The 21,978-nt window shown below is 52.7% G+C and overlaps 1 protein-coding gene across 1 annotated transcript; it reads left to right on the top strand.

Annotated features, from left to right (window-relative positions):
- The first annotated feature begins 12,921 nt into the window (after positions 1–12,921).
- On the top strand, positions 12,922–19,595 carry LOC114058595. The gene is made up of 19 exons (XM_027886105.1): positions 12,922–13,208; positions 13,509–13,588; positions 13,781–13,906; positions 14,049–14,128; positions 14,245–14,365; positions 14,596–14,685; positions 15,091–15,195; positions 15,396–15,561; positions 16,034–16,128; positions 16,245–16,394; positions 16,541–16,695; positions 16,952–17,087; positions 17,171–17,305; positions 17,505–17,681; positions 17,947–18,102; positions 18,541–18,642; positions 18,912–19,014; positions 19,313–19,372; positions 19,459–19,595. Exons 1-19 carry the CDS (start codon positions 13,079–13,081, stop codon positions 19,593–19,595), a joined length of 2,304 nt encoding a protein of 767 aa, XP_027741906.1. The 5' UTR covers positions 12,922–13,078.
- Positions 19,596–21,978: the final 2,383 nt, after the last annotated feature.

Genomic DNA, 21,978 nt, shown 5'->3' with positions numbered 1-21,978 from the left:
AAGCAGTTTGTCTTGCCCTTCTGAAAGTGTTGTCCTGCTTGCCCAGGGGCTAGGAAGGCAGGAGATCTGAGGGGCTGTGGTCATGCAGGCCAGGCCAAGTGCTGACAGTGCCTTCGAGAGCAGCCCCAGGACTTTCCCAAAGGCTTTTCTCGGGTGTCAGTGCAAGTGGAAATATCAGAGGGCAGTCACTAAATGATGTGCATCCTCCTGGCCTCATGGCAAGCAGTTCAGAAATCAAATTTTATCATCTCTCTCAACAGTCTTGCAAAACAGAAGGCCAGACTAACTTGAGTCAGTCCTGACAGCAGCACCTCATGGAGTTTCTCATATGGTACATTTGTCCTCTCCAAAAAGGCCACATTAGGTTGCAAGAGCACTGGTCTTTTCTTGCTTATCCCTTGCAGAAATGTCAGCTTTGGTACAAGCTATTGGGATCTGAGTTTATTGCTCTAATGGGAATGACTAGGGAAGGAGATGAGGAGGATGGGTTCTGCCTTGATTTAATTTTTTTATTTCCTCACCCACCCCCAGTTTCTCATGACACTTGGGCTGGCAGAGCAAGGAGTACCTGGGGAGAGATTGAGCATCATGTGGGGCAGCTGTTCCTGCTGCTGAGGAGGCTGCAAGGCTGGCTCAGGAGCCAGGCACAGGTGAGGATGCTCAGACTGCCTCCTTTCCAATTTCACAGTTCATTTAGATGCAGAGACAGGAGAGGAGGATTACTGCAAAGTCAGCCCTCGTCTCTCCTGACTGTAGAATTAGGATGGGAAATGGAAATCTCTGAACCCTGAACTGTCTCACTGAAACCTTTTCAGGGTGAAGGACTTGGAGGTATTCCCTGTTCTGTCTCTTATGGGGTGAATTCTTGAAGAGAGGATGTCTGTCATTCTGAGAAGAGAAAGATTTTTTTTTTTTCCTTATAATAATATGTTGTGGATTTAGCTGCAGGTTGCAGCTGGATCTTAAATGATTTTGGGAATAAGAGCTGACTATTTAGAGTGAGAATCTGAAATCTGAGCAGGTGCAGGGAGGGTGAAGCGTGGCCATCTCCCCTGAGGGGATTAGAGAAGCTTTCCTGGGTTTATTCCACTTGTGCAGCGGAGATTGGAAGGAGGGCTGGGAGCTGCTTATGCATGTGGCAGGGAGTGAAGGAGAGGTATGGAAAAATATGCTTGAAGTGGAAGGCTATGCTAGGTGATAAATGCATGAGTAGGTGACAGTTTAAGGGTTCCTGGGACGTTCCTGCCTCCCAGAGCAGCTGCTCAGAGGAGGCTGCTGGGACCAAGTCGGAGCTGTTCTCAGGACTGGGACTGATGTATTTACAACAGCAGTTGGTGGCATGGTGTTCCCACTGCAGCAGTCCCCCAAACAGACCCGCTTACTGGAGATGGCCTCTGTCTCCCCCAAGTGGGCTTTATCTTGGCCGGAGGTGTCTGACAGGTCCTTGCAGGTCTGTGCTCTGTCTTTACTCATCAACAGCTTTCACCTGAGCTTGACCTGAGCAGCAATTTGCTCGGGGGCTGTGACATCCTTACTGCTGCAGGCAGGAGCTGAGCTGTGATTCTTCACTCCATGAGTAGCTTTTGGAGAAGATGCTGCATTTTCCTATTGCATGTTTAGCTTCTGGTTGTGAAGAACCATGTGGCTGTAAATGAGAGCAGCCCTGGGGGTCCTGCGTGGTCAGTACCCTCTGTCCTGTATCACATCATGTATTACTTCCCTGACTTGTTCCTGCCATCCCAGGATGATCAGCATTGCCCAGAACCAGAACTCTTTGGGCACTGGCTGTAGCATCATCCAAGGAGAAGGGAGGAACCACAGCCTTCTCAGAGCTCCAAAATATAAAGTTTGGAAAGCTCTCCCCATCTGGAGCTCATCTCTGGCTCTGTGAATCCTGGCACATTTGACTGAGTAATTCCCTTCCTAAGCTGGGAAAGCTTAATAAAACAGGGCAGAGAAGTGTAGTAGGGAGTGGAATGTGGGGGTGGGAGGCTTTGGAGTTTGGGGTTTTTTTGTTGTTCTGTTGTTTGGGTTTTTTTTCAGGCTTTTCTGTGTTATCAGCACATGCCCAACAGTGGTACTTGCTTGAGCAGCTATAATTTCTTCATCCCTTTCAGTGTAAACCTGCCTGGCATCTCAATGCTGCCAGAGATTTTTCCTCTGAAGTATGAAAGGCAGCAGCAGTGAAAAGAATCATCCTTTATAGTGGTGAACCTGTTAGTCAGGGTTGGGGTTCAATCAATTCTTTATTCATCTCTGCCACCTCTTCCAAGGTCAGGATTTACTCTGGTTTGGTTTTATTTTTCAATTTATTTTTCTTTCTGTTTTTTTCTTCCCCCTGTGGTAGATCTGCTGCTGTTTTAAAAAGCCTTGCCAGCATGTTAGAGCCAGTTACACTTTGTAAGGTGGGGAATTTGAAGCAGCAAGTTGAAAGCACCAAGATAATAATTTCCCCATTTCTCTGCAGTTGTGTGTTGGTTGTCAGCAACCTCAAGAAGTGCAGCCCAGGCTGCTTCTCTTAATGCCTGTGAATTCAGATTGAATCACAGGTAAGTGAGTCTTGGGTAACTTGAATTACCTCAACAGCAGCTCTGGATGCTTTAACAACAATCTGTATCTATAGATTGGGTAATAGGAATAAAATCCTTCCCTGTGAGGGTGGGGAGGCCCTGGCACAGGTTGCCCAGAGAAGCTGTGGCTGCCCCATCCCTGGAAGTGTCCCAGGCCAGGTTGGACGGGGCTTGGAACAACCTGGGCTGGTGGAAGGTGTCCCTGCCCATGGCAGGGGGTTGGAACTGGATGACTTTTAAGGTCCCTTCCAACCCAAACCATTCTGTGATTCTGTGATATTCCTAAATATACAGAGATGAAGATGACTGTTTTGGTTAATGCCTCTGCCAATTTGGGTTTAGTGCATGCAGTAGCCCTACCTTGCCTGATCTCAGTTTCAGTGCTTCTGGTATGAAAGGTGCCCTGTTACTCTGACCTTGCCTCTCTTGCAGTCTCTTCTATTAATTAATACAGCACCAGGGAGGGCTGGGGGGGGGGGACTTTTCTGAATTTTCTTTATTTTATAGGCAACACTTGTTCAGGAGGGACTATTTTTTAATTTCAGTGGGGAGCAGTTTGTGGCTCTGTGCAGTGGTGAAATAAGGCATGTTTCCCTATGCAACGTTGCCAGTGTTTCTTTCTGTTAAAATAGGTTTGATTTGACTGACGAAAATTTCTTAACTGTTGTTAGAGAGCGAGCTGACAATGGCAAAGGAGCGATCCACACACAAATCCTTGGGGATTAGTTCTGCATTCAGATGCTCTCTTTTTATTACTATTATTATTATTTTTTCAATGGAGACTTTTCTTACTGTGTCTGCAGAGAAAGTGAGAGGCTGACATTGTGAATGAGGCACCAAGCTGAGACTCGGGAGGTCTGTGCTCGGCTTCCAGCTCAGCTAATCCTTTTGTAAGCCCTTCCTGGAAGGGATTCAACTCCCTTAAATGGCCTTTGTGGAAGCTACAGGTTGAGTTGGAGCCAGTGCTTCAGGCTTCATCTGTGAGCTGATGCACAGATAGAGGAGAGCTTGACACCTGACAGGGGAAGTTTTGCGTTTTAAAAACGTCAGGCTGGGCATTTGTGGCTGGGAGGCAGTTGAGGAACGAGGAATGGAGGGACTTGCGCCTCCCTGGGGTGGTGATCCATGCCTCAATCCTGACGTAGCTGTTCCCATACCTACCGCCCCCCCAAATCTCTGTCCCTGACTCTGACCCGTGCAGGTGATGATTTTTATGTGAAGGATGTTGCTTGAGGGGTGGCTGCCTTGTCTGGCAGCTAAGCTGGGGCAGAGTCACCGGGGAACAAGGTGGGTGCTATAAAAGGGATTTAAGATGTGAGATTCAGCGTGAAAGTTGCAGCAATAAGTAAAACCCAGTGAAAAATGAAGTGATCACCTTCCTGGCAAAAAGAAAATGCAGTCTGCTCAGTGAATAATCTTTATAGGTTTGCACTTCCCTTTCCCAGGAAGGTGAAGGCTTAGATTTTTCCTCCCTGGCACAAGCCCTTGGCTGTTGACTGAGGGTATGCAGCAGCCTTTTAGGTACTGAAGACTTGGAGTCTTCTCCCAGCTGAGGAGAATCCCCACAGCAGCGCTGCTTGTCCCCAGAGGGAAGGAGGAGCAGTTACTCTGCTGTCCTCTCTGCAGCTCTTGCTGTGATTGAAGGACAGGAACTTTGAGATAAAAGCTGCAGCGAGCCAAATGGGCTGTGAATCTTCCCAAGAGCTGCCAAAAGGAAAGGGAAGAGAGGTCCAGATTGTATGACTGACACAGTCTGAGGCTCTTCCTGTATCTGCTGATTTCTGGAGGAAGGAAATGGGTCTCTGCCAGGGTTTGAGTCATCTTATCTCAGCTGTAGTGGCGTTCCCTCTGGGCTGTGCTCTGCTCTTGGTTGACTCCCTAATGAGAGGAAGAGACCTGGAATCCTGTCCCAGCAGGAGTCCTGGGATTTTTAACTGCCATTACTGCCATGTGGCCCTGAGATGGTCAAGGCTGAGAGCAGAAGGCAGGAGAAGGCACTCCCTGCAATGTGGAGGCAGTAATGGTGATGGCTGTAAATAGGGTGCCTTTCCTAAGAAACTATTCAGACTACAGGTAATCTCTGCTCTCCTCGCTCTGATCTTTCCCCTGCACGGAGCTGTCCCTCAACCACAGGGCTCTGCTTCCCTTTGGTTTCTCTGCTACTGCGAGGGCATAGTGGCTCCTTTTGGAGGGATGTCCCGAGGAAGGCATGTTTGGCCCCACTCCTTTTGCAGCAGCTACTGGATGAGTGTGTTTGCTCCTGCTGCTGAGTTAAGGATGAGCTGGGCTGTGTGGGGACAGGTCTCGCATCACTGGTGACTCAACATCTCCCTGAGTCATGGCATTATTATTCCTGAATGAATTAGCACATAGATAGGAGTGTGTGCACCAGCCAGGAGACAGCCATTCAGCCGGGAGACTGTAAAGCAAGTGGTAACATCAGCAGAGTGGTGTAAGCATAATTTTCACATTCTGGGAACTACTGAAGTATTTCTGTAGGCCTGAAGGAAAAGTCTGCTGGAGAATAAAAATACAAAATTATTTGCAAGGCTTCTGGAGATTTTACCACGAAGTACAGCAATTCTTACCTGTAACTGTAATAAGAGTGAGTGCAAATTATTAGAATAGTTTTGATGTAAAAATAAATAGCATTTTTCATGGAGGGGGCACTATACTTGGCTGGAGGAGATAAAAATATCCATGTTCAAATGTTCCTCTTCCATTAGAAGCATTTCTACAAGCGTTGTGTGCAGCCCTGAGCTTATATGTGTTTAAAATCCTTTGGTGGTTTTGTGCCCATGTGACTCATGTTTGAGTCATCAACCTGGGCAGCTGCTTAAGTTTTGAGAGAGATCAGATGCATGCCTGCCTTTCAAAGAACCCCTGATGGCCAGATGAATTAGGGGGATCACCCAGAAAGTGTTCAATCCTGAGAGCATGGGATGTGTTATCCTTTTGGATTCATTACTCTGTCCTCTGAGCACGTCATCCCATTTTTCCACTTGAATGTCCTTCCTGTTCATTGTAATCCCCCTTAAAGAGTTCATTTTATATTCCTGCCCCTCACAGGGGTGTTGCGTTTCATTTGTGCTTTCAGTAATTTGCTGCCCGGTTCTTAATCTCCTTTATCTCTAGGCTCTGTATTTAGGATGAGACAAATCTTTCAAATGCTGTGCTGTTAAGAAAATGAGTTGGTCTCCAAAAATTCACCTGTCTCTTGTAAAGCCTCAGCTTTTCTCCAGAGGAAACATGCTGTGGATAAACAACTGTCTATCGCTCACCAGACGTGGGCTGAGCAGCTGTCAGCTGCAGCCACCTCTTCATCGGCTGTGATTTTGATTTGTGGAACTCTGAGACAGCTGTTACCTGTATTTAGGTCCTTCACGTTGTTTGTGCCCCTGCTGGTGGATTGACTGAGCTGCTCTACTGGCTCTTTTTGTGGTTACAGCCATGAACGCTTAGGGATGTAATAGAAGGGTTAACTTTGTTCATAAAATCTTATGTAGGGAGTCAGAAAACTTTTTGTTGTCATTAGACAGGATAAGTTTCACAGACAGGTTGCTAATCAAGCAAGTGTCAAAAAACAACTGATAAGAAATGCACCCTTTAGAAACCACTTGACGCCACCGACCTCACCTCAAGGCGCAAGCCAATTTACATCCGAAAAGCCAGTTCGAGACAGCAATTAACATCTACTTAACAGCCATGAACATGTATAAAGAGAAACTCTGACTTCATTTCAGTGTGTACCTTGGCAGGCACTTGCCTCCAGGACACCCAGCGCTGCTTTTGCTTTGTCATCGCTTGCTTAATAAATTTATTAAAATGTTTAATTGGAATCGAGTTGTCTAAATTCTCATACTAACTTATGACAGGGAGAGGTTTCAACTTGGACGTGGCACTGAAAAGGTACATGACTAGTGAGAGATGCTGGCTGTCAGTGAGGTCAAACAGGAGGGGAGTCTGCTTGGAGAGTCTTTCCTCTATGGTTGGACACAGTTGAACCAAAGCCAAGCAGGAAATGGGAACAGATTCTAGGAAGTGAAGCAATTACTCTGCCTGCATTGCCTGCATTTGCTGTTGTCATGACCTTTGCTTATGTTTGCTTTGATAAGAACTGAAGTTGTCATTCTTTTATTATTATGTTTTTGAGAGGGATCTGATAAAGAGTAGTTTTTAAAGTCATTCCTCGAGGTAGCAATTACCTTGTTTCTTGCAGAAGATTTGCAGATTAATGTTTACAGAGTCGTGATGCAAGGCGGTGATTTTGGTTGCTTGTGACTGATGTGTTGAATTATTTTCATTCTTTTTCCTTTTACATGATTCAGTGCAAACATGGTGATGCTACACTAGAAGGAATTGCAAACACAGGTTCTTCCCCTGCATTTCAGGGTATAGTTAAGCTTAGAAGGGTTATTCACAGAGGTGAAGGCTCCCTTCTTGGTCAGCTCTTCAGGAATTCACTACGACACTGAATTGCTGTGTTTGGGAATCAGCAGGATGGATTCCTCCTCTCCTTCCTGGCTCAAGGCAGTCACAGCCCTGTTCTCTTGTATTATGTGCCTGTATGGTTGTCAAAGGTTTTTCAAAACAGAGAAGGTGGCAGCACTTCATCTCCTGTGGAACAGTCTCTCCCTTGCTTCTTGTTACTTCCCCCCTTTCATTTACCTCCCTTGCACTTGTTTGAGGTCAGACTGCAAACCTTGATAATAATGTTATGCTCAGAAATACCTGGAGTTGGAAATGTTTCAGCAAAAGAATTGGGACAACCAGACTGAGGGTATATTTCCCCCAAAACCCTCAGCAAAAGAAGCCCAATATCAGGAGTACATCATAGGATACATTTACATTGGTAATGTAAAACTAAACACCACCAGTCAATCCCCTTGGATTCTGTGCTGTTCATCTCTGAAAGGTCTCCAGGCTTCTATAACAAAGTTTAAATTTCTTCGTTAACAGATGAGAACTTTAAATATGACTCTGCTGCAGTTTCCTTTCGTGACTTAGGGCAAAAAAAGTTGTTTAAACCCATCAGATAGCAGCCTCTGTGCAGCCAGAGGGAGTCTGGGCTGGCCACTGAGCTGCCCATGGGGAGAACATATCCGAGGGAGAATGTGTTGAGCTGACAAATGATGCCAAGATGTCTTCAGTGCACTCAAGTTGTACTGCTTCTACAGCAGCCAGCAGTGTGCTCTGGACTTCAGCACAGTCTTCATGGACCTCATTTAAGTGTTCAACACAGCTCTTCTCACAGTGAGGTCAGGAGTTACAATTCTCAACAGGCACATTATCCCCTGTTTTGCTCACGAAAGGCAGCAAAGGCTGCAATAAATGCTGGGGGAGATGGCCAAGGTCAAGAAACCTCTCTGAAGCCCCCAGGCAGGATCCTCCCGGTCCAGCCCAGCTCTGTTGCAAGCTGGAAGTGCTCCGTGTGAGCTTTGGAAAGGCTCTGCAGTCCCAGCCGCCGGCAGTGCTGCCGCAGAAATGAGTGGCATCTTCCGTGGCCGAGCCAGACAGCTGCTCTGTGGAGACAAACATCTGCTTTATGTTACACCCCTGCTCTGAGTGTGGGTTTTCTACCTGTGACTGCCAAAACGTCAGTCGTTGAGGGGAACAGAGGAAGCGAGGAAAACGGCTCGAGCTCTAAAATCCAAAGCAGCACAAACTGAATCCCATTCTGCTCAGTGTGGGAAGTGTTTACCTTGAAAGCCAGCGGGAAAACCTTCGGATTGCACAACAAGGCACCAGAACAAATGCACAAACAAGACCTTTTCTCTCCCCACGGATAATCTAATCACCAAAAAGGGAATTCTGCAGCTCAAAGCATGACTCCTCAGGCTGGGGCAGTGTAGATAAAGCCAAAGCTGGTCAGAACAGTGCAACTCATGTTACCTCTAATGGCCGCTTCTAATTTCACCTCCTGTTTTCCCTGGAAAGCAAGGAGAGTCTTGTTTCTTTTGGACGTAATAGATTTGGGGGATGCCAAAACATTTTTCAGTTCTCTGTGGTGTTTAAATGTGCAAGCAGAGCTGTTGCTTGGTGGGAGATGTTTCACTGTTGCAGTTGGTAACTGAAGCACGTGGGGCTGGATGCGCTTTGGCAGAATTTTTGGCTCTGTTGTTGACTTGCTGCCTGTGGTGGACATGTGCATGGGTAAGAAGTCTTGGATCAGGAGTAAGTTGTGGAGCTGGAGGGGTAAAACACTGGAGGGGCATTTGGGTCTCAGTCCATATCACCCCTGTATCACAAATGCTGATGTGCTCGTCCTCGAGTGTGTGCTCATGAGTGTATTCCTCCTGAACCATAGTGAGTGATACTCTGCTGAACCAAAACCCTGCTGGTTTGAAGATAATCCCTCAAAACTGTAACACTAGGCAGGCTCTCTGCATTTTAGGATCATGGTGTTTGGAAGTGGTTCTGGGGTTTTCTCTATGGTTAAAGTTGCAGCCTCTCTGACAAATCCGTGCTGCTGAGGTTTTGCTGTATCGACAGTAGGATGAAAATGAAAGTTAAGTTAAATCAAAAAGAGGGATGCAGCAGAAACCCGTGGGATGAAGTATTGTTGTTTTAGGATCATGTTGCAGAAAGCCTTTAAGCAGATGAAGCTGCTTTGATGGTGCCTTTCCAGAGAAGAGGTGTTCTGCAGCATCCAGCAAAGCTTGCATTCTTTATCCCATCTTCACTGGTCGCCACTGTCCTGCCTCTTAACACTGATCCAGCAGGTACACAACAACTCTCTTGGCAGCTTTCTGTCTGCAAAGCAGCACAATTTGAGGGAGATGCTGCAAGGGCTAGGCTAGGACTTCAGTACGCTCCTTTGTGAGGGGTAGAGTCTCTGGACTGGGCATCTCCTCTGAAATTAAATGGTAATTTTGCCTGGTTTGAGTCATGCATGTAACATGTGGTTTAAGCTTTGGCAGTCCACATATTACAGCATCATGTAGGGTCCTTGGCTGTGACCAGGACCCCAGCAAGAAGGCCCTGTAACAAAGACGAGACGAGGCATAATCCTTCTTTTGAGACCATGTGGGACTTGTGAGTGAGGCTTCTTGAGCAGTGTGTTTCAAGAGAGTGAATCACTTGGGAATGGCTTATGGGGAAAAAATCAAACCAGGTAGATATAACACGAAACTCCTGGGAGAGGGCGTGATGGCATCTCACTTAAAAACATTTGAGAATGTCTTTAGGTGCATGTTTCTCTGCATGCATTGGCATCAGTTGGGCAAAATCTGGTCATTTTGACAACTTATCAAAAAGGATGTTGGAATGGTGAAGTTGTTTCACCCCACGGGGTGCACAGGGGTGCAAGTGTGGCTGGGCTTTATTAAACATCTTAGCTGGTTCCTGAGAAATGTGAAAAGGATTCATTAAACTATGAGGAGCTTGGAAACCACAAACCATTTAGTGAGGAGTTAAAAAACCTCAAACTGTGAAGTGAAACTTCATTTTCCTGTTTTTTTCCTCCTCTTTTTTAGTGAGGCAGCCTGTGAAAATAAGAACTTCTGTCCCTTCCAAAATTCACAGCTTTTAAAAATCTGTATTTTTATGAATAGTGGATGTTTTTCAGAATGTATATGAATATTTCATCTTGTCTCCTCAGCATGCTCTTGGTGGCCACTTGGCCTCCAACCTCTCTGCTTCACACACTTGCAGACATCTCCTCTCAGGGTGTTTCACACTCCAAACAAGGGGAACAGCCATCACTATTACAGGAACTCTCAGGGGTTTAACATCTCTAGTGTGCTATAGGACTCAACATGCTGCTCAGGTTTTTAATTCCCTCATGGTGATTAACAGTCCAGAAAATCACTTGAAACCAATTAAATAATGTAGTCCTGACTGAAGGCTGCTGCAGGCTCTGGGAGCTGCTTCAGAGCAGTCACAGTTGACAGGGTTTTTAACAGGCCCTCTCTACCTCTTCACTTTGCAGACACCCTGTAAATGATTTATCTACTTCATTATTTTCCAACTCCACCAGTAATTGTTTTTTATGAGTTTAGTAAAGCTGCTGTTATCAGTGGTAGCAGTAGTAATATTTTCTCCAGAAAAGCAGGTCCCTCCAGGACAGGGATGGCCCATCCCTGACCAAGGGGACTGAGAGCAGCTGTAAAGGCCAAGGAAGGTCTGTTTGTTCCCACTCGATAGCCTGCCCTTTGTGGGGTTGGGTGACTCTGGGGTTTGTGGGAGCTTTTAAATGTCCAGCACTCCTCTTGAGCCTGCTCTGCAGGGAAAGGGCATTGCAGAGCAAAAGGCATGTTTGCAGCCAGAGCCACTCTTGAGAGTTGCTGCTGCCTGAAGTGGTGTGTCTGAAAAGGGATTTTCCTGCCAGAGTGGCTGGGAATTTGGAGAAGAAAAGCTGGGCGGGGGGAGGTTGTGTCAAACCCTGCAATCACTCTGAGCAAGATGCAGGTGCCCACACATATTCACCCTGGTCTGCAGTTGTACTGTGAGCTGGCTTGGCACACAGGCCATCCAGAAAACTCTCCTGGTCACCTCCCTGCACAGACCTGTCTGTCTCGTGCCAGGGCCTGGATGTCTTCTGCCACATAGATAATCTGGCAGAGAAAAACAAGGTGAAGGGACATGTGGCATTCTGGGGGTGAGGTTTGCCCATGCATTATGGGCCCCCTGGCCCAGAGGTCTGATGGCACCTGCATGAGTCATCAAGGGAGTGCTCCCAACACCAGTGTGCAACCAGTGTCCTGCTCTCTCCCTGCAGCTTGGTGGACTCAGCGCTGGAGGGCAAAGCCAGAAGCCTCCTCTGGGCGTGTTTCTACAGTGTCTTCTGGCTGCCTGCAGAGAAGGAAATGCCAAAAGGGGACCTTGCCCTCTATATCAAGGTAAGCTCCAGGAGCCTCCAGCCCCTCTGGGCTGCTGCCTGGCTCCCCCATGCTGCCACATGAGCAGGGATCCCAGGCTGCTCTGCCCCCACAGGATGTCTAAGCCCACGTCTCTCCTGGGAAGTGTGGGCATCCTTCTCCTCCTCCTGTTGTACAGAGTGTTCAGATGGCTCTCCCTGGTCTGGGAGGAACAGCGGAATGATTGCCACTGCTGTCTGTGTTCCTTGCAGACCCTGAACTCCATGGACAGCATGCTGAGGACGATGGTGCTCAGCTTTCCTGCCTCCAGAGTCAGCGAGGAGCTGCAGGGCATCTTGGAGGTCTGGCCTATGTAAAAATGGGGGATCCCAGGGCTGATTCTCATTTGGGGGAAGAGGAGACATTCCGCTGGGGGGTCTGGGGTGCACTGAAGGCCTCAGGAGGCTTTGTGTGTGATCATGAGGAAGATGTTCTTGATGGAAATGGTTGACAGGCATTGGAAGGGGCCGCCCAGGGAGGTGGTGGAATCCCCATCCCTGGAGGTATCCAAGACAAGACTGGATGTGGCGCTCACTCAGTGCTCTGCTCTAGTTGACAAGGTGGGAATGGGTGCAAGGTGAGATGGGAGCGGCAAAGGACTTTGGAGGGGTCCTGTGCAGCCCCGTGCTGGAAGAACTGTTGAGTGGGGAAAACCTCTTGCTGGTCGGTGGGAGAAAGCGAAGAGGTGAGAAAAGCCATGGTTTCTGTTAAGCTTGAGCAAATGTTACACATTTAATGTGACTGAAGGGCGCAGAGACCAACTCTGCTGTTTGGGGACAGGAAAGGGGTGTCCTGCGGGCACACAGGTGTGTCTGAACATGGGGCCCCTTGGGATGTCCCGAGGAGACACGAGAGCAAAGTGGGCCCTGCAGACACCCTGAGGGCAGGTGGGTGCCCATGGCTGAGGCAGGTCTGTGCCCCAGGGACCCCCTGCCTGTTCCTGGCTGTGTGGTGGCTCCCTGGGAGCGGTTGCTGGAGGCAGGTGCCGTGTCAACAGGCACTGGAACCTGTTTCTGGTGGCAGGTGGTGGGTCACAGTGGGACCCTTTGTGACACCCCACTGCAGAGCGTGTGCTCAGCGTTGCCGTGGCCCACGGGGTACCAGTGTCCGTCAGGACGGCGACTGGATAGGACAGGAGCGCAGCGCTGGCGAGGAGCCTTCGAGTGCAGCCCCGTCTTGTCCACGACCCCTGGCGGCCCCCGTGGGAACGCGGAGTTTGGCTGAGGCGTTTGCCGAAGCGTTTTTTGCCTGAGGCATTTGGGCCAAGGCCTTTTGGCCGAGGCGCTTTGTCTGAGGCATTTTGTTGAGGTTTTTTGGCTGAGGCATTCTCTTGAGGCCTTTTGGCTGAGGCATTCTCTTGAGGCCTTTGGGCTGAGGCGTTTCGCTGAGGCCTTTGGGCTGAGAGGTTTTGCCGAGGTCTTTGGGCTGAGAGGTTTTGCCGAGGCCTTTTGGCTGAGGGATTTTGTTGAGACCTTTTGGCTGAGAGGTTTTGCTGAGGCCTTTTGGCTGAGGGATTTTGCCACGGCGTTTTGCTGAGGCACTTGGCCTGAGGCGATTTGGCCGCAGCATTTTTTCGGAGGGTGTTCGACTCCACCATTGGGACGCCCTCCATAGGCGGGATCCCCTGTGTTGTGTTCTTTTATTCACAGGATGGAGAAGAGAACCCCTGCCCGCCCCAGGCAGGCCTGGATGGAAGACAGCTCTTCCCAGGAGAGCCGCTCTCCAGGTCTGCAGCTTCCGTCCTCCTACGAGGTGACCGCGATGGAGGCCCTGAAGATCGGTGAGTGAGGGCAGAGGGGCTCTGGGGTCTGGGCAGTGAGGGGCAGCTGGGCTGGCAGGAGGCAGTGATGCTGTGGGAGCCTGGGCCTTTCCTGCCTGTCTGCCAGTGCCTTCCTCAGCTTGGGGCACTAGGACTTCCCAAACAGGCATGGGAGCTCCTGTGCTGGGCACCCTTCAGCCAGGAGCCACAATGGAAGGCCGTGCCAGGGCAGCGGGCACAGGGCTGTGTGGAGGGCAGATATCCTTTGCTCCCTCCTCTTGCTGGACCCTCTGCAGCTCTCCCTGCTCTTCCCCCCATCAGATGCCAGCTGGTTGCCCATCTACAAGGAGGAAGAGGAAGCCGTTGATTCCATCCTGGCCTTTGTCACCAGCCCCAACCAGGTAACTGTGGCCAGCTGGAGGGCGGCTGTGCTGATGTCTGCTGGCAGGGGCTGTGCTGCCGGGCTGCTGGAGGGGTGCTGGCAGGGCAGGACTGCTTCTGCCGCAGGGCACTGCACCCCCAGGGCTGCGGTCCCACTGGCTGTGTCTGCCCATTCACATTCCCTGCTTGTGTCTCTGTCCCCTCACTGGCAGGAGGAGAGAGACAAGGCCACGTTTCTTCGGAGCATCTCTGTCCTCTGCAGAAGCGCCGTGAAGCTCGGCCTGACCCAGGGCCTGGATTTGTTCTGTGACGTGTGCCAGCTGTCAGAGAACATCAAGGTGAGGGCACTCCTGGCAATGTGGGGAAGGTGGCAAAGCCCCCTGGCACAGGCAGGCTGTGCGGGCAGCGCTTGGTCAGGTCAGGCAGCGCAGGCACTGGGTGCTGGCAGCTGCCAGGTGCCATCCCAGTTGTGCTCTGCAGGCGCTGCTGGAAGAAGAGCCAAGGGACCGCCTGTGCACGGAGATTCGGCACCTTTCCATGCTGGCCCTCGAGAAATTGAGGTATGTGCCCGTCCGACATGGGCCCCTGGCCCAGAGGTCTGATGGCACCTGCATGAGTCGTCAAGGGGCTGCTCCCAGCACCAGTGTGCAACCAGTGTCCTGCTCTCTCCCTGCAGCTTGGTGGACTCAGCGCTGGAGGGCAAAGCCAGAAGCCTCCTCTGGGCATGTTTCTACAGTGTCTTCTGGCTGCCTGCAGAGAAGGAGATGCCAAAAGGGGACCTTGCCCTCTATATCAAGGTAAGCTCCAGGAGCCTCCAGCCCCTCTGGGCTGCTGCCTGGCTCCCCCACGCTGCCACACGAGCAGGGATCCCAGGCTGCTCTGCCCCTACAGATTGTCTATTCCCATGTCTCTCCTGGGAAGTGTGGGCATCCTTCTCTTCCTCCTGTGGCATGGGGGATTCCGATGGCTCTCCCTGGTCTGGGAGGAACAGCAGAATGATTGCCACTGCTGTCTGTGTTCCTTGCAGACCCTGAACTCCATGGACAGCATGCTGAGGACGATGGTGCTCAGCTTTCCTGCCTCCAGAGTCAGCGAGGAGCTGCAGGGCATCTTGGAGGTCTGGCCTATGTAAAAATGGGGGATCCCAGGGCTGTTCCTCACCCGAAGGGGAGGCTTTGCCCATTCCTGGCTGAGAGGTCCCCAGCCCAGTGCCGAGCAGGCAGAGTGCCCTGCGGGGAGGGTGCCCCCCTCCTGTGGGGAAGCAGGGGCTGGCACCAGGCTCTTGTGGAGCACAGGGACTGCAGAGGGTGGCACCTGCCCTCCTGCCTGGCCCTGAGGTTGGCTCCGGGGCCTTTGTGCCTGACCTGGGAGGGAACCCATGGGCAGACACCCCACTGCAGGCTTTGCTGGAGGGGAGGGGAAGCCTTGAGGAATGGGGTGAGTGGGGCCCAAGAGTGGAGCTGTGCTGCTGCTGGAGTTGGTGTCTGCTCCCGGGGCTCACCAGCAGCTTCTCTTGTCCCAGCTGCTGCTGGACTTCACCAGATGCGAGAGAGAGGCTGTGAGGGAGAGGGCCATGGCAAGGATCGATGTGCTGACCTGTGTGCTGTCCGACTATTCCACTCTGCAGGTAAGGACCAGGCCATGCCCCCATCCCTGCTGCTCTCTATGCCAGGGCTGCTGCCCACATGGCTGCTCTGTGAGAGGGGGACTGAGGGCTCTGCTAAGCCTGGACTCACCAGGAATGGAGCCCTGGGCATGCTCTTGGGTGGGGGGCTTTGGCACCAGCTTCATGCCCTCAGGCCTTGTGCTCATGTCTCCCCCATCCAGGCCCATGCCAATGTCACAGGAGGCATTTCTGAACCTGTCTGCTCTGGGGAGATCCATCTCCCGCTCCTCGGAAAGCTGCTGGGACGTCTCATCCTTTTCCGGTTCTCTGAGGAACAGACAAGCTGTGCAGCTTTCCACGCTCTTTTTGCACTGGCTGACTTCATCTGTAAGTAAAAAGGCAGAGCAGTGGTGATCTTCATCGCTCTGCACACAGACATCTGCTGATAGATCTGCTTCCTGACCTCCTTTGCCCCCTCCAGCTGCTCCCCAGAGTTTCCCAGCTGCCCCTTTGCTGCAGAAGCTGAGCGCTCTGCTCAAGGCCAGGATCTGTTTGCTGCTGCTCTCCTTCCTCCCCTTCCTTGCAGCATCTTGCAGCCCGCTGCTTTTTGGGCCCCACAGCCAGAGCTGCTCTTGACTCCCCTGTTCTAAAGCCACGTCTTCCCTGGTGGGCAAGAGCAGATCCCCCACCCTGGCTGGTCCCTCCAGCACCTGTAGCAAGAAGCTGTTCCCGATACCCGCCCAAAATCCTGACTGCTCCTGTCCTGCCACCCTGCCAGCAAATGCCAGGGCGGTTTGGTGAGCTTGCTGGCAAAGGTGCTCTTCGTTACTGACTGTGATGTGTTTGGCCTGTTCTTTAGTCGAATCCAGGGCAAAGGACAGAGCAGGCCAAGAGCAGCAGGAAGCTGTGACCACCTCCGCGCTCTGTTCTCTGAGCGCCAAGGACTGTGCCAAGGTGAGGAGCTGTGCCCTTGCTGGGACTCGTGTCTGGCCAGGGCAGCTCGAGCTGCTCAGCCAAGCAGCAGCATCAGGACACTCAGAGCTACATGTCTTCCTTCCCTGCTGCCATAGGCCTTTGGAAAATACCTCCGGTCCCACGAGAGGACAGATGTCATCCTTGTGGCCATCGAGGCGATGAGAGATGCCAGCATCCTTGACAAGCAGGTGCCCAGCAGCCTGCTGGATGTGGCCTTGGAAGACCCGGATGTCTGGCTGACGGACGTAAGTGTCCTGTGGCTGCGTTGTTGTGCCCTTCAGTGACTTGGGCCCCCCAAGCCACCTTAAGGCAGCAGAGAGGAGTGGGAAGGGCAATTGAGGACATGGCTGTGCCTCAGGGGCAGTGCCATCCTCACCTGTATCCCCTCCAGGCACCCAAGATAGTGAGCTGCATCCTTGAGAGCCTGGAATACTTCAGCACAGAGTGTGCTTGGGAGAAAGCGGAGTCCCTACTCCGCCTGATGACCAACCTGTACCCCACCACATTGGTCATCCTCCTCTGTAAGGCGGCTCTTCAAGGAGACAGGTACTGGCCCTGAAGGCCTTGAGGGTGGGCTTGTTCCCTGGGGGGAGAGGGACCCTGAGACTCTCTGGCTGCCAGAGCCAAGGAATGCTGCGGGACAGCCTGCAGAGTCAGGCCCTCCATCCCTCCCACGCTTTCCAGCCCTGCTGGGTGTTCTGGCTTCACAGCAGCCAAAGCTGGCCCAGCCAGCCCAGAGCCAGCCCGGTGCTCCAGCCCCACAGGGAACACGCCCTCAGGCCTGTCTTGCTCTGCCTTGCAGCACTCAGCCGCAGCTGTGGGAGCTGATGTCCTCCATGCCGGAGATGCTGGAGAAGATCTTGGAGGAGTTTGCCATCCTGCTGCGCAGACACTGCTTCTGCTGCTCCACAAAAGGCCCCAGCACCCACCCCATGGCTGTGAGTGACCACAAAAGGCCCTGGTCCCCTCCCGGCAGCCCTGCAGGCTCTGCCGGCCCCTCACAGCTCTGTTTGTCCTGCAGTCGTCCTCCAGGAAGGCTGAGGTGGAGGAGTTGGCTGATAAGCCCGATGTCGAGAGCCATCCGGGCTGTCCCAACGTGGTGACAGCCAGGCTGCTGCTGGAAGGCCTTGTCGGGCTGTCACAGAGAGCTGAGATGGTGAGCAGGGCGGTGTCAGGGGCAGATGCATCAGCAAACGGGGGCTGGGGCTGTGTGGAAAGCAGTGGCCTGGCCTGGCCTGGCCTGGGACTCAGAAGGTGGCGTGACTGCTGCAAACACCATCCCTGCCATGGTGGGGCCTGGAGAGCTTTTCAGGCACAGTCCTGTTAACCCAATGGACGTTCTCTTGTCTCTACAGGCAAGAAATATTGAACTCTTCCTGCCGGGCATGATGAAGATCCTGCAAGCTGGCAGCGAAGAGGCCAAGATGAAGATCCTGCTGGCCTTGCGGAACGTTCTGCGTCAGCTGAAGAAGAGCAAGGCCAGCTTCATCGCTGTGCAGCTTGTGGGGAGGCTCCTGCCCCTCTTTGACTCGGTAAGGCTGACGTGGAGCCTGAGCCCCTCAGATGGGCACTGGGCAGTGACAGCTGCCCTGCAGCCCAGCCCTGCCAGCAGCACTTGGAGCCAGCTCCACTCCCCTGGGCTCTCGTGGGATGGCTTCTGGGCCGTGCAGCCCAGTGCTGCTGCTTCTGGGCTGGGAACCTGCAGCCTCTGCCCTCCCCACAGCCATGATCAGGGCCCTCTTCACTGTGGGCAGGGAGCTGCTGTTTGCAAAGCTCACTTTTCCTGCTTCCTGCCAGGAGTGCAGTGAGCTGCGAGAGCAGTCCATCTGCATGCTCACATTGCTGCTGAAGTCAGTGGTTGGCAGGGATGAGAAGAGGATGAGGAAGGAGGTGTGGCGGGCACTGGTGCCACTCCTCTTCCGTGTGAGCGACCAGGTCCCCAGCGTGGCCAAGGTACAGGTTTGCAGCCTGAGCCCTGACAGGGAGAGAGTTGGGCTGACACCCCCAGGGCTCCTGGGCATCAGGGCAGGGGCTGCGGGCAGTGGGCAGCGCTGCCCCAGCACAGCCCGTGGGAAGGTGCACGCGGAGCCAGCACCAGCAGGGCCGGAGAAGCTGGCACGGGCCTGTGCAACACCTGCCCTGCCTGCTCCTGCGGGGCTTGGCACAGCCTGTGGCCACCACGGCCTCAAGAGGGGCATCCGCACAGGCTGTGCCAAAGGGCAGGGCTTTGAGCCTCTGTGCCTGTCCCTCAGGGCTGTCCCCAAAAGGCTCCCAGACATTTGGGCTAGGGCATGTCCCAGCTTCCTAAAGGCAGCATCCCGCTGGGAACAAAGCTAAGAGGTCTCCTTGCCCAGGCCCCCGGGCCATGTCTGAGCTCATGCTGTCCTGCAGGCCTCCAGGGAAGCCCTTCTTGCTGCCGCAGAGCTGCTGAGGTGGAAGACGCTCAAGCACCTGCTGCAGAGAGAGCGGCTGTGGGAGCTTGGAGCATGTTTGGTAAGGACAAGCTGTGGGGCCCAGGCTGGGGGAGGGCTGCCCCCCATGCCACGTCTGGGCTGGGGGCTCTGCAGCTGGGCAGAGCCTGGAGCTGCATCCTTGTTGCTGCCCTCAAGAACAGAGCCCCGAGGGCTCTTCTGCAGGCCCCTGTCCCCTCCCTGCACCCAGCAGGAGAGGTGGGCTGTCTGTCCCAGGGGGTGCTGGCTGGAGGTGCTGCTCCAGCCAAATGCGTGACAGCCCTTGAGAGACGTGCCTTGTTGTCTGTGCAGCTGCAGAAGAGCAGGAGCAGGGCTGAAGATTTCATCCATCAGAGCCTGCCATACCTGCAGGACCCTCAGGCCAACGTGCGCCTGGCGGCCGTCAGGTTCATCGGTGAGTGCCGGCCCCTGCGGTCCCTCTTGGGGCAGCCTGGCCCCTGTGCCACTGCTGCCCCAGCAAGGAGGGGCAGCCCTGAGGCTGCCCCAGCCCTGGCCAGCCCGGGCAGGGCCTTGCCTCCCTCTGCCAGCCCTGCCCACGCAGGAGGGCTTGGTGGCCACCTTGCTCAGTCCCACTGCCCTGAGCTTCGGGTGGCCCCTGGGCTCAGCTGTGCTGAGGGGCAGGAGGGCAGGACTGGGGGCCCTGCTGCTGGGAGCAGGCTGGGGAGCAGGGGCTAATGGAGCTCTGTGCCCAGGACTCATCACCCGGCGCCTGAGGGACCAGACCACGGAGAGTCAGGCTGATATCCTGAGTGGTGAGTGAGGCGTGTGGTCTGTTGGGAATCCAGAGGGTCTCTGCAGACATGGGGTTTTATCTGGGCTCTGCTTCTTTTGGTCATAGCGCTTCAGCCCTTGGAGGAAGACTGGGACATCTCTGTCAGCTCCCTGGCAGCTCAGACAAGGTTGATTCTGAACAGTCCTTGTCTGCAGCAAAGACCAAGAAGCCTTCTGGAAGTGCTGCGCTGCTGCCTGCCGTGAGCCCAGCAGAGGTGCAGCGTGCCTTGGCCTAAGGACTGGGGGTGAATAAAGCTGGAACAAGATGCCCAAAGCCCTGGTGTCCTTCAGCTGCGTGGTGCTGAGTGTGCTGAGCCGACCGTGTCCTTCCTGAGCTGTCCTGCAGGCAGTGGGACACTATCTCCGTGGCACAGACTGATGGAATCGTGAAGGAATTCTCAGCCCTGTGTGGGGTGCAGAGGATCCCAGAGCTCCATGAGAATTGCTGGGGCTCTGGAGCTTGAAGGTGGAAATGAGTGAAGAGCTTTGTTTTACACTTGTCACATATAAAACCCCAGCAGGGTAGTTTCTGGTGGGGGTCCTGGGATGCACTGAAGGCCTCGAGTGGCTTTGTGTGGGATGATGAGGAAGATGCGCAGAGGGCTGTGCAGCAGAGGCTCCCTGGGGAGCCCAGGTGAGGGGCAACACTGCGGGGAAGCTGCTGAGCCCTGCTCGTCGGTGTCAGGGGACCCCTTGGCTCCCTGCTAGCCTGCTCAGGGGCCCCTGGCAGGTCCTTAGCCCCGAGACCCTGCTCTGTCCCCCGTGTCCCTCTCCTGCAGAGCAGGATGGCCATCCAGTGGCTGACGCTGGGACTGGCACGGAACTTCTTATCCCAGACTGCTGCAGGAGAGCATGCAGAATCCCAGTCCTGCCCTGCAGGGAGAGACAGAAGCGTCAGGCCAGCAAAGGGCTGTTTTTTATTGATGCCGAGAAAAAAAAGGCGATAGTAAAACCCAATAGCCACAGGTGCTGTTAAGCCGATACGTGTTCGTTCCGGGAGACAGCTCCGCCTAACACGCGCGCCGCTCCCACCTCACAGTTCCCTTTTATTTGGTTAGCTCGTAAATATGAACTGTACATGTTTTACACATTCATGACCACCCGGCAGGGCGGTGTTCTCTGTCACTCTCGGACAGGCACTGTGGTGGCCGCAGGGGATGAAGGCTCAACGTCTTCCTCTCTCGGAGCATGCGCAGTCCCTCAGCACAGTCCCGGGGGGGGGGGCAGCTCCTCATTGGCTGCCTGTCTGTTGGCGTCACCACGGAGCCTTCCTATTGGCTGCTCCCCGGCCGCTCGGCTGTTGCTTAGCAACAGCACACGGGCCTTAAAATTGGGCTTATTAAACTGCGCCGATTACGTGGCTGCTTAACATTTTTCCTGATCAATAGCAACTTAACGTTTTCCCTGATCGCTGTCCCAATCACTGGGTCGAATCCAAATCAGTGACTGAGGGCTGATCTGTTTTTCCTCTGCTGTGCTTGCTCGGGAAAGCTGCTCTGTAAAGCAAAGGGATCCTTGCCCCGAGCAGCTATTGCCTGCTCTGGAGATCAGTTTAGTTGGAGTTGAGGCGACTTCCCTCAGCTCAAATAATTGATTAATATCTGTATACATAATTATTGTTTTAAATTAAATCTTTGCTTCATCTGTAAATGGTCTTAACATCTCATCCAGCCCTACTTCAAAGACTTCCTACAGTAGGAACTGCAGGAAGAAGTCAGTGCTTGGATAGGTGTAAATGAAAGCACAAGAGAGTGAGAGTGATGTTCTGCCCTTGTCTGGGAGTGGGAGGTGGAAAAAGGTCATGGAAGGCTGAGGAAGAGGCAAGGACGTTTCTACCTGGGAATAAACTTTTGAGTAGCTGGTTTGGATCTGGCAGGTGGACGTGGCTTCTGTGTGTGTTTCCCAGTAAAGAGTGTATTTGAAATATTTAAGACTGAACATGTCAAGCCATCATCTGGATGTTGGAGAACCAGCCTGGCACAATCCCTTGAGTCTTCCAGGAAGATGATCTGAATTTCTCTGACAATACCAGTGCTGCTAGGATAAATGGCTTGTGGCTTGGGAGTTGCTGCCTGCTTTCAGGAAGGAGCTGGATGTGGTTGGGCTGGAGCAGACCTGATGCCTTGGGGTAGGGAAAAAATGGGCTGGGAGGGTTTGAAAGTGAGTTTTTAATGATGGCTGAAGTCCAAAGCCACAGCTTTCCACCTGCTCTGTTTGGACCTGGTACATGAGCGTATTTCTGATTCTTAGGCTCTGGGCTGTCTCTGCAAAGACTAGAAGTGCTCCCATCTGGAGGGGCTTTGTCAGCAGCTCTGGTGGCTCAGAGGGGAGAGGGGTTATTCTCCCCTTACAGCAGTCCTTCAGCTAATTTCCTTCCCAGCTTTGGAAGTGTTGTTGTTTCTGTTTAGATTAAAAGAATACCTCCATCATGACACAATATTGTGAAGGGCACTTACTGCCTGGCTTTCCTTTCTCCAAAACAATTAATTTACAGGCTTTTCTGTGAATGTCACACATTGTACACACACCCTTAGGCTCTTGAGAGAAGTTATTGTTAGCTTTTATAAATTGTATTATCTTACTCTGC

Source organism: Empidonax traillii, unplaced genomic scaffold, assembly GCF_003031625.1.
Source record: "Empidonax traillii isolate 1590-97213 ecotype Southwest subspecies unplaced genomic scaffold, ASM303162v1 scaffold177:size1754471, whole genome shotgun sequence".
NCBI classification, from domain to species: domain Eukaryota; kingdom Metazoa; phylum Chordata; class Aves; order Passeriformes; family Tyrannidae; genus Empidonax; species Empidonax traillii.
This window is presented reverse-complemented; position numbering and strand designations above follow the sequence as displayed.

Excerpts from the sequence above, each read along its gene's own strand:
- LOC114058595 (XM_027886105.1), top strand. The coding sequence starts at position 13,079 with ATGGAGAAGAGAACCCCTGCCCGCCCCAGGCAGGCCTGGATGGAAGAC. Across the intron at positions 16,129-16,244 it reads GCGCCAAGGACTGTGCCAAG|GCCTTTGGAAAATACCTCCG; the intron begins GTGAGGAGCTGT and ends CTGCTGCCATAG. Across the intron at positions 16,696-16,951 it reads GCGGCTCTTCAAGGAGACAG|CACTCAGCCGCAGCTGTGGG; the intron begins GTACTGGCCCTG and ends TCTGCCTTGCAG.